This window comes from Clinocottus analis, unplaced genomic scaffold (genome assembly GCF_023055335.1).
Source record: "Clinocottus analis isolate CAN_PGR_092001 unplaced genomic scaffold, fCliAna1.0.p SCAF_36, whole genome shotgun sequence".
Classification (NCBI taxonomy): domain Eukaryota; kingdom Metazoa; phylum Chordata; class Actinopteri; order Perciformes; family Cottidae; genus Clinocottus; species Clinocottus analis.
In genome coordinates this window covers 716,495-732,096 of record NW_027176109.1, presented here as the reverse complement: position 1 = coordinate 732,096, position 15,602 = coordinate 716,495, and the positions used below count along the sequence as shown (strand labels likewise).

At 46.0% G+C, this 15,602-nt stretch overlaps 2 protein-coding genes across 5 annotated transcripts in view; both read right to left on the bottom strand.

Moving 5' to 3' along the window:
• Nucleotides 1–3,639, bottom strand: part of LOC137799559 (ankyrin repeat and IBR domain-containing protein 1-like) — a 32,014-nt gene extending 28,375 nt beyond the window's left edge. Inside the window, exons 1-2 of one of the 2 annotated variants that reach the window (XM_068596362.1) lie at nt 3,468–3,639; nt 752–1,025 (exon numbers count right to left, since the gene is read on the bottom strand). In XM_068596362.1, coding sequence (XP_068452463.1) covers nt 752–939 — 188 coding nt within the window. In that variant the 5' untranslated portion in view covers nt 940–1,025; nt 3,468–3,639. Of the gene's footprint in view, nt 1–751; nt 1,236–3,467 lie in introns of those variants that run through there. The other variant, XM_068596361.1, reaches the window with a different exon arrangement.
• A 1,120-nt stretch (nt 3,640–4,759) lies between these two features.
• On the bottom strand, nt 4,760–9,818 carry eomesb (eomesodermin homolog b). Of its 3 annotated transcripts, none has more exons than XM_068596392.1 (7): nt 9,630–9,818; nt 7,874–8,711; nt 7,620–7,786; nt 7,282–7,403; nt 6,388–6,546; nt 6,084–6,145; nt 4,760–5,907 (listed from the first exon to the last, which is right to left on the bottom strand). In XM_068596392.1, exons 2-7 carry the CDS (start codon nt 8,401–8,403, stop codon nt 5,103–5,105), a joined length of 1,845 nt encoding a protein of 614 aa, XP_068452493.1. In that variant the 5' UTR covers nt 8,404–8,711; nt 9,630–9,818; the 3' UTR covers nt 4,760–5,102. The 3 variants fall into 3 exon arrangements, with proteins under 3 accessions (XP_068452493.1, XP_068452492.1, XP_068452494.1); XM_068596391.1 differs by having other exon boundaries at nt 7,874–8,574; XM_068596393.1 differs by having other exon boundaries at nt 7,632–7,786; nt 7,874–8,574.
• Between the last annotated feature and the right edge of the window lie 5,784 nt (nt 9,819–15,602).

The window sequence follows — 15,602 nt, the reverse complement described above, 5'->3', positions numbered from 1 at the left end:
TAACACAAAAGTCACTTTATCCTCCGACAATCCCCCCAAAAATATGGAAAAAAAATAATATTGCAGACTTCTGTTGTACTTTTAAATTCTATATTAATGAAAATGTATATTCTACAGCATTTTAAATTGTGTAGTTATGTCAAATCTAGAAAACTACACAGCAGAGATGCATGTGGAAATATAAATTGCCGGTCAATGATTAGTGTCTGATTGTCGGCGCTTCGAGTGGAAACTAGAATCAACAGAATCTGCTGTTACCTGCTGAGATTTTTTTTCTCAAACAAGTAAAAAAAACGAGTGTTTTTAAAGTAAAGACAAACACATGCGAGGTTGGTAGCTGGTGGGGTGGGAGGCTCTTGGAGCTCCATCCTTTTCCATCCCAGCAGGTTGCATTCCTGAGAGCTGCTAGCAGATGGCTATGTGGAGAGGCAGATGGGACGCGGACGTATAGAGACAAAACATGAAGAAAGAAACGTTCTTACAGTAAGAGAAGCGACCAGCTGATCAGCAACACAGAGCTAAAAAAAAATCTCAAAAGGACGCTTGAAATCTAACCCATGGCTGCACAAGAAACAAATAAAATATTGAATAAATTAAACTGCAGCATATCAAAAAATAAAAAGCGCAATAAATCCGCCTCTCAACCTCTCAGATATCTATTCCCCCCAAAAGACATGCGACTCTGAATGTGTACATTATGCTTTATGTTTGCTCGCTGGTTGGTTTAGATTCACCCGGAGCGCATCCTGACCTGAGCAGGCGCGTCATGGCGTGCCGGGAAGCGTAGTGCAGCGGCGTGTTGTGCTGGTAGGACTCTCCGTACGTGGAGTTGGGATCCAGAGCCTCCTTGAACTGCGGGTTGCTCTCGTACAGCTGGCAGGCCAGCGCCTCGTCCCCGTTGATGAGAGCCTTGCGAAACTTGGTCGCCGTGTTGCCCATCTCTCCCCCCGCCCCCGCTTGTAGGTTTGACCGCTCACAAAGTCCCCCGACCTGCTCCCCTCCGATAGGCCGGCATAATGAACGTCCTGAAGAAAAAGAAAGAAGGAAAAAGCACGAGTTGAATTCCTGAGCGGCCGTGACCCCGAGTCCAAAAAGTATTAATCACGTCCGCTGCCTCTGAATCACAAGGACGAGAGTTGCAACTCCGAGGTTGCTCAGATTGCTCTGCCGCGAGCATCTCCACAGCACAGTAAGCAACCTGCCTGTGTTTCTCTTTTTATTCTTTTTTTTTTTGTTGTGTGTGTTGCAATAACTAAACATAGCGCCAACAAAGCTCACACGGCGAGCGGGACAAGACTTCCTCCGGCAACACCGGGAGCTTCCGCCTCTTTGTGCCAAAGCTGCCCAATCCCACTGAGGCCAGGAGTCATCGTGAAACACGGGATCCTCGACCGAGGAGCAACACGCGGCGAGTCAGCATTTCGCACCATATGGCCACGACTGTTTGGGCAATGTGAGGCTTCCATGGGTTTTTTTGTGGGCTACAGCATGAAATCAACAAAACGCATCATCTCCTTCAGCGTCATATAGCGCATGAAATGAAAATCATTCTCACCACCATGCAAATCCTTCTTCCAGTAGGAAACTCGTGGACACAATAGAAAGAGGAAATGCTTCCTGAAAACGTAAAGAACACATTCCTTAACAAGCTCAACAATCACAAAGGAAGCGGTCAACTCATTTCTGACATCCCGGTCGCAGGACAATTGATTAATTTCCGCAGTTTATGGAAACAAGAGTCGAGATTGTGGATGAACCTGACTCACCGGTCTGATCTTTACACAACATCAGCGTAAAACTACATAAGCAACTCCGTGTGTGTGTCTGTGTGTGTGTGTGTGTGTGTGTGTGTGTGTTTGTCACAGATGGGAAGAGGAGCAAAATTCCAGCTTGTTTTGGTCACGAAAAAGTTATTTTGGGAAATTTTAAATGTCATACTTAACATTTCCTGAAGGAACAAAGTTTAAAATAAATAAATGAACGCATAAAAGTGACACATTTGTGTAATGCTATAAAAGCAACCGTATACACTCAGTTGCCAGTTTATTAGATATATGTACTACAGATGTCGTCTGTGTTGATGGAAACTGTACTACATTATACAGAGATGTGTTTCTGTTATCGTCCATAACTTCATTGGTTTATTATTATTATTATTATTATTATTATTATTAATAATAGAAACAACTGTTAGCATACTCACATGTTACATCCAAGTACAGAGGCTGATACACATTCATTTGTGTCATGTAATGTTTTAACTTTCTAGGAGAACTGGTGAGAGAAATCCTCTGTGAAAGCATCCATGGAGGTAAACGGACCAGATGGAGATGGGACTTTGTCTCCTGACCTCTGTAAGTGAGTTAACATGCATGATTGATCATGTGCTCTTTGTGCAGACATCCTCAATAATACTGAATACCTCGTACTTATTAAAAAGGTGCTAATACATTGCCATGTCTGGGATATGACATCATCTTAAATAGGACACATACATTTTAAATCCACATTAACACAGCCAATTAATACTCTTAAAATGCCTGATTGCATATCACACACGGACTCTCGCAGTGCGCATGCGCGAGAAAGCACAACAAGCTCGACTGAATAAACAAGACTTTGGGTTTATACTGCACGAGAGTTGGTAAACGGATGTTTTGATTTGGCTTAGCTGCTGTTAAATCTACTACTTTATCTTGAGTTAAACCGACATAACTTTAAATGGTCATTATATAAAAATAAAAAAGGGTGAAATGTTGCTTTAACTGCGAATCACACGTCACTAAAACAAGTAAAGCCAGATGGCACGAGTTAACTTTGCATCGGTGAACCTCATCATCATCATCATCATCATCATCATCATCATCACAACAAAGTCAGAGACAAACAGAAAACGTCTCACCTGGGCGAATACTTGTTTACACACCTGAGTCGCATAACCTCACATACTGAGAACACACACACACACACGTAAACTAACGTATCTGACAATTGTTTTGTGTTGTAACGACACTCCTTCGTGACGCCATCACCCGACGTGTAAATACGCCGCTCGACGTTGACAGTTCGTCTGCGTAGCTTTTCCACCCTCGCGAGCTGGAACCGACGTGTTGTGTTCAAGAACCGTCCGTTTTAAACGGTGTGTTGCGTTTAGGGGGTCCCCTAAAAAAACATTTACCTGCCGACTAACTGACCTTTTAGATTGGCGTTAGCCGCGAGTCGTGTCGTTGAGACGTCCGTGTTAATCACGCGACACAATAAATACAATCTGACCCTTGTTATCTGGCTGTTGTTGAAAAACATTACAAAAAAAACAAAACACACACACACCGTGACGCTCGTGCCTGCGTTGGCTAACGTCAGTGCGCGCGCTTAGCAGGAGCAGCTAGCGTGCTAGCCAACTTAGCTAGCACAGTTAACTAACGAAGAGTCACAGTAAACAGTGAGTAACAAGTATCCAGACTTACACAGGTGGTGCGTGACGACCTGCTCTCGCGAGTCAACCGTCACGCGCTCACCGACACACGGTTCTCGTGAGCGCGAGGCGATCCATAAATGACGTATTTAGCCCAAAAGCACCGATGTTGTTCCTGTAAAAAAAAAAAAAAACTCTCTTCGTTGACTCTCTGCTGCTGGCTGGCTGCTACACGCGGGTTGCCAGGTTGCAGCTCAAAAAGCCCCAAAACAGGCGGAGAAAAAAAAAAGAAGTGGCTCGTTTTTTTCTTCCCAGAGCTAAAGAAACACACTCGCACACACACAAACGCCCACTAATTGAGTTGTGTGTCCTCGCGTGACACCGTCGGAATATTCTGGATTGATGACACGCAAATAGGCAACTTAAGTGCATGCGTGTCTTTTTGTTTTGTTTGTTCTTTTCCGTGGTTTTTAAAGGCTCAGCATGTGTGCTGCGATGTGTCAACATGACGAGCATACCTGTCCCGTTCAGGTGTGTCACCAATCGACAAGAAAAGAAAAAGTGATCAAATATATCGGATTTAAACTGTTATGGTCTAACCATGGGATGAAAATGGGATGCCAGTTATATTTTATTGTACGCACCCCAGTGCGCACGCACACACACACACACACACACACACACACACACACACACACACACACACACACACACACACACACACACACACACACACACACACACACACACACACACACAGAGAGAGAGTCAACAGGCTTCTGTTGTGATTGATTTCATAGCTGCAGGTTCAATAAATCGCCACTAGAGAGCGACAGAGTCCGAGGAAACAAATTTGCTTTTTCGATGTGCATGTGGAGTTGTGCGCGTTATTTTTTGAGCAGTTATGATATAGACTTGACTCAGTTTTTGTCTTTGTATTTGTTGCACATTAAACAAAAAGCGCATCACGTATGGAAGATGTCTGGGTTCTTAATGTGCAATGATTCAATTCAAATATGTATAGCCTCAAACAATAACAGGAGGAATTACAGTGATGAATTCATATATCAAACTAATGCTTCTATTAAAAACAACCATCGTGTGTAAAGTATGTTGTATTTAAACACTCATAACTTAAAATAAACAATCAGATACGCGATAGAACACATATGCCTTTTATTATCAAATATCTGAATGTTGCCATGAAGGTGTTTATATATATACAGCGTGTATGTATCATCATCACATTTATCAATGCACACATTTCATGTCAACAGGCCTTCAATAAATAATTTGTAAACACATACCCTCACTGTAAAGGCAGGTAGGAAACACAAAGAACACTGTTTGTTTGTTTAAAATTGGGGACCTTCAAAGCTTCATACACAGTTACATAATAAGGTGGTGAAAAAAAGTAAATAGTTCAGATGGACTGAGACGAAATAGAAAGAATAAGCAACAATAACTCAGGATGCTTATTGCGTCACATGCCCCCTTAACCTTTGATGTGTCAATTGTTTTATTAAAAGTTTAAACAAAAGTTGACATTTATCGCCACCGAGACACATTCTGGGTGTGCACCTGACGGCCCAACCAAAAAAAAAAAAAAAGAAAGCGTAAAATATGAGTTCTCCTTCATGGTGCATGGCAAACGCAGAGCAACCCAGATGGAGAGGTGAGGACCCGTTCAAGGGTTCGTGTAGAAGGAGTAGTAAGCTGCCATGCTCTTGGCTGACGGGGCTTCTTTGCTGTAGCTGCTGTTGACGGCACCAGAGGCCAAGTCCTCGCACTTGATGTCAGAGGGCGAGTCCTCTGCGCCGCCGGCGCCGCCGAGCGACAGGCGCCTCCGCTTGCAGGCCGCGGCGTACGCGTCGGCCTTCTCCAAGGACAGCGCCGCCGACTGCGTGTCCGTCCAGGAGGAGATCAGGCCGCCGCCGCCGCCGCCGGCCTCCTCTTCCACCTGGGCCTTAACTTTGTTCGAGTCTTCTGGGAAGCCGGTGGCGGGACTGGGCCTGGGAGACCACGGCAGGCCGGGAGAGACCTTCCTCTGGTACGCCGCCGCTCTGGACCCCCACCCCGCCGCCGACATGGCGGTGAAGGGAGAGTCCGGGTAGTAGCCCAGAGCGTGGGACGTCTGCATGGACAGGGATTTGATCCCGTAAGGCAGCAGGGAGCTGGAGTACTCGCCCTCGTAGGGCGTCAGGTCCAGCTTGCCGCCGTTGCCGGCGCCGCCGTTGACGGCGCCCCCTTGCTGCATGGAGGCGACGAACCACCTCTGCGACGCCACGTCCTCCGTCTGCGGCGAGAGGAGGCTGTTGGTCTGCGGCACGGCCCGCTCGCTGTTGTAGAAGCGGTTCTGGGGCAGGCTGCTCACAAACTGGTCCTGGAAGAGCGGCTGCACGGCGTAGCGGGCCCCCGGGACGATCTGGTGGGCCCGGGGCGAGTCGGTGGGGGACGGCGTCAGCCGGTCGTGCTCTTGAGCCGTGTACATCCTAAAACACATGGAGGGAGGGGAAAAGTCTTTAAGGAAAAGAAACAGCAGATCTCAGGCTGCTAAACATTCACAAATACATATTTAATGTTCCTGTGTGGTGCAAATGTGATATTTAATACTGGGTTTATATATAGCCGGTAAGAAATGTGTGACAATGACATCAAAAATACTCACGAGTCATAATTATCTCTGAATCCTTTGGCAAAGGGGTTGTGATCAATTTTCAGCTGTGTAATCTAAAACAAAGCAAAACGGAAGAACATGATTCATATTAATATCGAGAGAACAAACATCCTGCAGTTATGCAGAAATGTACAAGGAGCTAGCAGATGATTATTAGACTAAGAATCATCTGCATTGGATGAGTTTCAATGAGTAATTCCTATAATATAAACAGTGTAGTATATATTCTCGTATGAAGCAGAGATATTATATGCAGCGTTATATGCAGCACGTGGTGCCATGAGGCGGCGCTCACGTCGGTGTTCTGGTACGCCGTCACGGCGATGAACTGGTTCTCTGGGAAGGTGAAGCTCTGCGTCTTCATGTCGCCGCTCATGTCCTCCACGCCGTCCTCCGTCACCTCCACGATGTGCAGCCGGGGCTGGTACTTGTGCAGCGACTGCATGACGATCATCTGCAGCGCGACACGCAGACCCGTTACACCCCAGAATATCACATATATATTCATATTTAAAAGCATGTCTGACTGCTGCTTTAACACACATTCATAGTCTATTACAGGTTTTTATAGTTTCCTAATTTATGTCGTTTAAATGTTGTTCTATTTTCTTTTTTTTTAATTTTAACATTTTTTTGCACTTTTTTACATTCACTCACTTTATGTCGACAGAAGAGAAACACAATTTAAAATCTTCTATATATTTGCACAAATGGAAAAATTGACAAATATAACTGACTTTGACTTTGATCACATCATTTTTTTAATTTTCTAAACATGTGCAATTTGTGCAAATATGTTATATGTTTATTTTTTTTACAAGTGATTTGGTCTAATTGTGCAAATTATGCAAAAATAATTTACTTTATTAATTTAAACAGATTCTAAATTGTCTGTGTGATTTACGTGAAAACTAATAATTGTGCGTTTTAATCAAGTTAAAATAAATCAGCATTTATCAGCTTTAATAACCGTGTTCATTTGCACATACATGGAAGGTTTCATTTTACTCTTCGTACTTGTTCACAATAAGCAAAAGATAAATATAAAAAAGACATTAAATAAAACAGTGAAGTGGTCCACAGAGTGCAGGTGGAGGTGTCTGATTAATTGTTGACATTGTAACACAACTCTTGAGGGTTAAAGCATTTAGTTGGAGGTCATTTGTGTATTTCTATTGTGTAGTTCTACCTGTGAAGTGTTGTGGTTGGTCCCTTTGTTGTTGGTGAGTTTCAGCTTGCTGAAGGAGATCTCCTGCCTCATCCAGTGAGCCCCTGTGTTGGGAGACTCCGGGTGGATGTAGACTTTGTTCCCTGCAATAAACAAACATTACAACATCAAACTTCCAGTTCACAAAAAGACAGATTTACATCCACACATGTTTATGTTCGCAAATAAAACACATTTCAGTTATTCATTATTATGTGTAGTATTTAATCCAGAGGTTAAAGGTGAGCCCTTCCATTTTAAATCTCAATCCAACACTGAAACTAAATTTAATTCATGTTTAGTAAAAGTCAGATATCGACCTGTTTCCGTACCTTGGCCGCTGCTGTCCGCCTTCCCGCAGGTGACCCACTTGCCCCCCTGGAACCTCCAGTGGTTGGGGTCGGCCAGCACCACCTCCACGAACACGTTGTAGTGCGCCGTGAGGCTGAGCCCCGCGATGTTGAAGCTGAGGAACGGGAACATGCGCCTGCAAGGACACCCGGGAAATGATGAAAGAAAAGAAATGGCTGAGGTTTTATTTGAGAGCATTTGAAATAAAGTCCCGCCGCCTCACCTGCCCTGCTTGGTGATGATCATCTCGGTCTGGTGCCGGTGGAACTTGAGCCACAGCGGCCGGTTGCACAGGTACACCTGGGCCCTCATGCCCGGGGGCCCGGCGCCGGGCAGAGGGATGCCGCCGAGGGCCGAGCCCGAGCTGCCGTAGGGCGGGTACAGGCAGCCGGGGCTCTGCCCGAGCTGGTAGGCCGGGCTGAAGTGACTGCGCCCGGCGGCGGAGGAGGAGGAGGAAGAGGAGGAAGGGGGGAACCCCGCGGGGGGCAGCACGGAGCCCAGGTGCAGGGAGGACGGGTACCTGCCCGCCGCGCTGGACGCGTAAACCGCCCCACCGGGCGCGTAAGGGAGGAAAGAGCAGGGGTTCGGGGCTTCTGGGCTTGGTTTAGAACCCGTGGGGATGTAGTAGGAGCGGTCGGTTCCCATCCCGTGCTCCGGGTACCTGCTGCCGGCAGCGGCCGGGTCGGGCCCGTCCACAGCCGGGGACTTGCGCCGGTCCTCCGCGGCGCCGCTCTCCCCTTCACCGCCGAGCATGACTGCGCTGTTCCGGCTCTCTCGGCGCAGACTTTTGGTTTTTGCTTTTCTCTGATCTCAGAGCAGACTGATCTGATCCAGGGGTCTTCTCCTCCTCTCTCCTCCTCCACTTCCCCCTCACTAAAACAGTTTTACGCCAGGTGTCTTCTGAGGAAAAACTTCCACTGAAGTCTGAAATCCGGGGACAGAAACATTTGATTGAGGTTAAGAGCAGAAAACATCTGCAGTCACGGGTTCTGAGCGCCAGAGAGAAGGCCGACGTGCCAAATAGCGCGTCGCAGGATGGGCCTCCATGAGGGCACAGTGACCTGTTTCATATGAAAGCAGAGCTGTGATCACCGTGTGTTTCAGGGTGTGTCCGAGAAGCCATCAATACTCAAACTGCCCCATTTCAGTGTCGTCTCATATTTAAATGAAGGAGCTTTACAGTCACGCAGCTCATGAGGCTCAGTCTCTTTCAATGTGTTTCCTACGAGTCCACAATAATGTTTAAAATGAGGATTCATTTATTTTAATGTACAATTAGAGATTAAAAACCATGACTGTAATGTGTACCCATGATCAGCCAGTCATCAGTGAGGTGTTGTGGTGAAATTGTGTTTATTTGTGTAGCTTCATATTCAATTTTTTGGAGAGTTGTCGCCTCGAAGTGAAGAGACAATTTCTGATAAATCACGTGACACTTTAACGGCGGAAAATCACTTTAACGCCTGGAAATCAGTTAAATTAAACAACTCATCTTTGTTTTTTCTTTCTAAAAAATAATATATTTATCGTCACAGAAAAAAAATATTTGCGTTTTTTTAAATTTATTTTTTTAAATGCACTCTTTCTCTGTTAGACAGGAAGCTGATAATAATCCTATATTATTATTCAGAGTTGATGAATTTGCATTCGTTCAAATCTCTGGTTTCCCAGCGGGGACAGCCGACGTGAAAAAGGGAAATAGGCAATTATTTTTCCGTGTGAAGAAGCCTGTGATGTTTCCTGGATCAGACAGCAACAAACAAACGTGAACCATCCTGACCAATAAGAACAAAACAATAAAAAGAAATACAATAAGTCTGCTTTTAGACAAACTATTGAATGTGAATCTATGTCAAATAATTGAAATTACAGCTGACTGTCTCATGTATTCTAGTGATGAATGACCTGCAGTCTCAATTCATTTATACATGAATATTCCGTGTAAAAAATAAATATATATAATATATGTTTAAACTTACCAGTGATTCTTCCTCCTGTTCCCGTTTAAAAATCTATTTCAAGGCACCAGAATAATTTCAAGGTAAAAAAAAAACTTCAGTGCGTAAAAAATCACGTGCGGCGCTGAGCCCGCAGCGCAGGACATCACGCCGTGTTTGCGGGGTTTGAGGAGCGGAGAGGTGAAGCCATGAGCCATGTGGAGGGTTTGGGGTAGCGGCTCTGTTGTGGCCATGACGCACAGATCAGCAGCCTCTTATCAGATGCTCTGGTCTCCAGGGGGAGGGGCATTGGAGCCAAGGTGTATAAGAGCGAGCTGCTGCACCCAAACGCATCCAAAACGCATCCATGAACGCACCATGAACGAGTCCATGAACGCACCATGAACGAGTCCATGAACGCACCATGAACGAGTCCATGAACGCATCTCATCGTCCTCACAAACACGTCAACAGTCCCGTCGGTGTGCCATGCACCGGGGTCAATGGACGGTGACCTTTTAGTGTCTTTGCCATCAGATTTTTTACAAATACGCAACAAAAAAACTCTATTTCACCAGAGTTGAAGACATTAATGATCAGATGGTGGATTCCAGATTTGGAGTTGGCCACAACTTTTCAAAACTTTCGGCACAATCACAAATTTAGCCGTAAAAATAAATTTAAAAAAAGAAGCTTGAAATCCATTGTGATGTACTTTAATAACATGTTTGAACAAAACGTGTCAGACTGTTGGAACGAGAGCTTTCGGGGGGAAAGTAAATGTCCCTCGCTGACAATAAGGCACACACACAACATGAAAATGAACACAATCCTTTTAATTTTCACATCAATAACGGCACAAATGGAACCTGCCGAGATTGAAACTCGGCTGCGTCTTTGTGGCCAGAGACCGGTGTACAGATGTGCACGTCAATGGGATCCCTCGTAGCGGCTGCTAATGGGGCCGCGAGGAGCCGCAGTGAAAAGAACACACATGCATTTGTGATTTTGTCGTAATTGGGTGTACATTGGGGTGGATGTTGTGTTGCCGTCAAGTGACACGGACATAAAGAAACCCTGAATTTTCTTTTTGAGCGAGACACTGCTGCACACGGCTCCTTCAGCACTACTCGGTTAAATGCAGAGTCCAAACCCCCTAAGGGGTTAATAAAGGTTACTGCCTTCTTCTTCTAACCCACAGACATTGTTGTTCTACATCTGTATGAGCACATCAACAAGGATCTTTGCAACTCCATACGAGGCTCACTCTGATGAAGACGATGGCGATGATGGACGTCGTTGCCCTCCAGTATGCAGGTGGGGTTCGTCACGAGGAATTAACACATCATTCAGGCTTGTAAAGGAGCTCACATCAGACTTTTCTCCTGGTTTTTTCCACTGTCTTCAGTTCAAAGGAGGCCACGTTCAGACTTTACATGACCGGCTGTAACGGGGCGCCGTTAAGAGCTTTAAAAGAAACCTCTAGAGACCAGACGACGCTCAGCTGCCGCATGCCGCTGCGTGCTCAGAGAGGCCTTTGCATCACAAAGGGCAGTGAGAGGATTAATGACTCAGGTCGCCACCTCGGAAATAAACACATTGCACATCAGACAACAAGACAAATCAACTGTTTGAGTAAACTATTTGCACAGCAAACAGCCGCCAGCTAATGCGCCCCCTCGGACCGCACCGATAACCTGATTGAGTTGTTTGATTATTTCAGGAAGTCATGAATATAGAGTAAGACTTCCAGTGGTCTTGAATTTGCTTTGACACAGACGTACCCCCCCCCATCCCTCCTGCTTACCTTTCCCCCTTTTGTCATCTGCATTTCTTTGTGGGGTCGTCGAGTCTACAGCTAAATGTGTTTCAAACAGCATGTAATCAAATGTTTACTCTCAACCGCCAATTTCTGTTGGATTAAAATAAAAAAGATACTTTCTCTTTCCCTCTTTCTCTTTCTCTGTTTGACACATAAACACATACGGCCACGTGCGGTGATGCTAACACCGGTGAGTCAGACGTGAGAACGTGTGAAGCGTTGCAAAGTTTGCGGTCTCTGCAGAAGCGCCTCGGTGGTCCCAGCGTAGCGCTCGCTAACGCTGCCCATGCACACATCTGGTACTCACCCGCCTTCAGAGTAGGTTGAAGTCTCCCCCTCCAAGGAGACGAGCTGATTTACAGTATTTTGTTACGTCACTAGTAAATGCTGCGTGTGCAGTTTGACTCTCGACTGCAGTTTCCACATACTGAAGGTGGAAATACTGCGTTCTCACCTGAAGATATTTTCTGTGTGAAGATAAAGTGCAGCGACGGTCAACAGAGGATAAAGTCCCTCTCCCTCTCGTGTGTGTTGTTTTCTAAGCGTCTCTGTGCTTCGCTCGGCCGGCAGCGCATGCCTTTAAGTGCGTTTTAGCGCACGTGAGCGTGCCACACGGCCGGTTCATGGCGGCCGCTGTGCACAGGCGGATACAGCTGATAACGCCGGCCTGACCTGAGGCCGGCGCCCATCCTCCAGCTGACCTTCAGGTCAACACTGTTAGCTGAGCAGCAATGCTACTGTTGTTTGCGTTGTTAGCACATTAGCTCAGAGCACGTTAGCTGAGAGCACGTTAGCTGCAAGCATGTTAGCTAAGCGCACGTTAGCACAGAGAGCATGTTAGCTGAGAGCACGTTACCTGAGCGCACGTTAGCGCAGAGAGCATGTTAGTTGAACGCATGTTAGCTGAGAGCATGTTAGCTGAGAGCACGTTAGCTGAGAGCACGTTAGCGCAGAGAGCATGTTAGTTGAGAGCATGTTAGTTGAGAGCATGTTAGCTAAGCGCACATTAGCGCAGAGAGCATGTTAGTTGAGAGCATGTTAGCTGAGAACATGTTAGCTGAGAGCATGTTAGCTAAGCGCACATTAGCTCAGAGAGCATGTTAGTTGAGAGCATGTTAGCCGAGCGCACGTTAGCTCTGAGGACATGTTTGCTGAGAGCATGTTAGCTAAAAGCACGTTAGCTGAGAGCAAGCGTCACCACGTTGAGAGGCTCGATGTGCTCTCCATTCCACGTCTAAATCTGAATTAAACGCGGCAGTGTATGTGCAAATGTCTGCAGGGATCTTTTAAAAATAAACTGTGCAGCGTTTGCTTGAACGAGTTTGAACCCTTGTTTCTTCCAGACACTTTGCTGCTCTCTGTGAGGATGAAAACGTAGGATTTCTATAGCTTGAATCGGCTCCTCTCACTCCTTTAGCGCTGTTTGGTTCTGGTGCGTTCGCTGGGCAGCCGGTCTGCATCGCGGCCTCACGCTTCTCTCTCTCTCTCACGCTCGATGAGCAGCTTCCCCTAGCTGTGCCGGCTTTTTGACACGTCTAAAGGGCTGTTTTCTGACACGCCGCCATCCTGCCGGCCACGCCCCCCCGCGGCGCTCATGCCGGGCGGGAGGAAAAAGCTGGTGACCTGGCCATCGCCGGCCTGCCCTCGGCCACGTCCTCCCCGCCGGGAGCAGAAGGTCTGTTGGTCCGAGGCCACGCCAGGAACTCTGCCCGCCGCAGCTCGTGATGTCACCACGGGACGAGAGGCTGCGATTGGCTCAGAGGGTTCGTCTTCCTCACTTCCTGGGAAATGCCCTCTCAACAAACACACACACATAGAATAGTGAATTATCACTCTGGTTGAATGCGATCGCAGCTTTTCGGCCCTCCTGGCTTGAGATGTTCTCACTTTTTGGTGATGTCATAGTTATCTAAATCTAAAAACCTTTGTACTCCAAAGTTTTACAACCCATTTGTTAATTAGCTACCAGTGCATAACGAACACACTTCATTCGTGCAAAATTGAACTTGACAGATTCCAAACTAAACTTTCATGCAAATACACTTGAAGACTTTTGTATTTGCAGACTATAAAAATGTATAAAACAGACTTATTCTAACGTCCATCTCTTGAAATAGCAGAAGGTGAAGACCCTTCGTGACCCACTTCCCTCCCTCCCCCCTACTCTTACGTCTATGGTTTGTTCCTGCATCCGGTTAAGACGAGCAGCAGGAGCGGACCATCACATTTGGTGCCCAGCGTGGGGGCGGGTTGGTGAGCTGTCATGTTCCAGCTATCCCAGGGAGATACACTTCTGCCTCTCCGCGAAGATTTGGTGTTTTTTTCTCATTTGCATTCGCTAATGAGATCCCGTTTGCATGACTGTGTGCCGAAGGCTATCTCTCTAAATACCTCTTCACAAATACAGGAGGTGGATGAAGTCCTACTTATTTACCCTTGGTAAACTAATTAGTCACCATCGAGCTTAAGGTTCAGGTGGGATCTGGTCTGGAGAGCATGCATGAAGGCGATGTTCATATATTCTTGTAGGTGGTTATAGTGTTAGTCTCACATTGGATGCAACACAGGAACAACATTGGTTTTCAGCAAAGTCCCAGGACAGGTTTTAGTTCATTATGTGCTTCCAGTCTTAAACCGAAGGTACCGCACTTCCCATTTCTTGTTTTGTACCGTCTTCTCTACAAGACTTCAGTCCCCCGATGATCTGAGGCCGCCACTTCATCCGGATCACAACTTCACACGCGAGGGATTCGTCTTCCCGAGAAGCTTTTCCTCAGCCAAGAGACACGACTCCCAAAAATCACTTATCTGAAAAGGGGAAGTTGCAGAAGTCTCAGGCCAGGACCAATTATTGCCCGTTTAGAGCACTTCCTCGTTATCACCCAATCTGTACTGTTAAAGAGTCCCTGCCCACCAATCTGCCCGTGTTAACACTGTCGCAAATTTGATCTGGAGTCACAGTAATGAGCCGTCACCTCGATGAAACCAAGAGGATCCTCAGAGACGGTGGTATGTTTGAGGCATGATGCCTTTAAAAAAAGCGCTCCGGTTGAGCTGAGCGTGAGTTACCAGACAAGATGGATTTCTGCAACGTCCTCGGTGCCATTTGCACGCAGCTAAAAATGCCCAAAATGTCAAATATGCTCCCTGCTGAAGTGCTGCTGAGCAAGCCATCGCGTATTTACCCCTACAAGGCTGTTTTTCCTCTCCCGCTGACCTCTGACCTCCTTGTGGGAAGAAATCCCCGTCGGCTTTAACTGAACATCACATCACAAGGCCATAATCTTTACAAATAAATAACTATATAAATATATATAATGAATAATGATGAGATTTAATGAGATGTAATACATTGTTTGTGTCTGAATCTCTGCAATCCTTCCTTTACACTTCTGAATAATGACTTTTTGCTTTGTTTCTCCTCCAGCAGAAAGAATAAATACATTCTGCGCGTTGTTTTGGAAGAGTGTCCCTCTCTCCAGTGGGGTGGAAAGAATATTTTTTCTGCATTATGTCCTCTCTTGGAGCCGATAGGCATGGACGCCGGGCGTGATTGTCTCGTATGGGGAATCTGCTGACTGTTGTCTCACATTGTGATTAACAATTTAACTACGCTCCCCCTCGTCCCCATTGTTATTCCACAGATGACTGAGGCTAAGAGCGAACCGCCAGCGACGGCACGCAGGCTTCATTAGATTCATTGATTGATTTATTGTTTTCCGTGGTTGTAATCACTTCCCCCACGGTAATTTGTAAGCTCTTTATGGTTCAGAGGTATAAGCCCGAGAGTTAATTAATCGGCTTTGTTTAGAAGTTCGGATGCAGAGATGCCCGTCTGAACCGGTGAGTCCCTGTGACTGAGGATCCCTTGTTTAGCAGCGCAGAAGATCAACACTGAGCAGCTAAACAGACGTAATTATGGTTTACATATTCACCTTGATCCATATTGCCAACCTTTCTTCTTCTCAAATGTGAAATTTGGGATTTTGTTGCGTTTCAGAAGTCTCTGAATATCCAAACCCGACACACAGACACATTAATGACACATTAAAACCACATCGTTAATTAAACTGATGCAGTGAAGACTTTGAGGGAATTCAAAGTTCTTTTACACAACTTATCCTATCAACTCCGACCCATTATGGACTTTTATTTGTGCTAATGTGCGCTTAGCTAACGATGGCTCAGCTAAC

What these genes read in the sequence shown, in the direction of transcription:
- eomesb (XM_068596392.1), bottom strand. Translation starts at nt 8,403, where the DNA reads ATGCTCGGCGGTGAAGGGGAGAGCGGCGCCGCGGAGGACCGGCGCAAG. An exon ending in ATCATCACCAAGCAGGGCAG is followed by an intron (nt 7,787 to 7,873) that starts GTGAGGCGGCGG and finishes GTGTCCTTGCAG; the next exon opens with GCGCATGTTCCCGTTCCTCA. An exon ending in CGGCCAAGGTACGGAAACAG is followed by an intron (nt 7,404 to 7,619) that starts GTCGATATCTGA and finishes TGTTTATTGCAG; the next exon opens with GGAACAAAGTCTACATCCAC.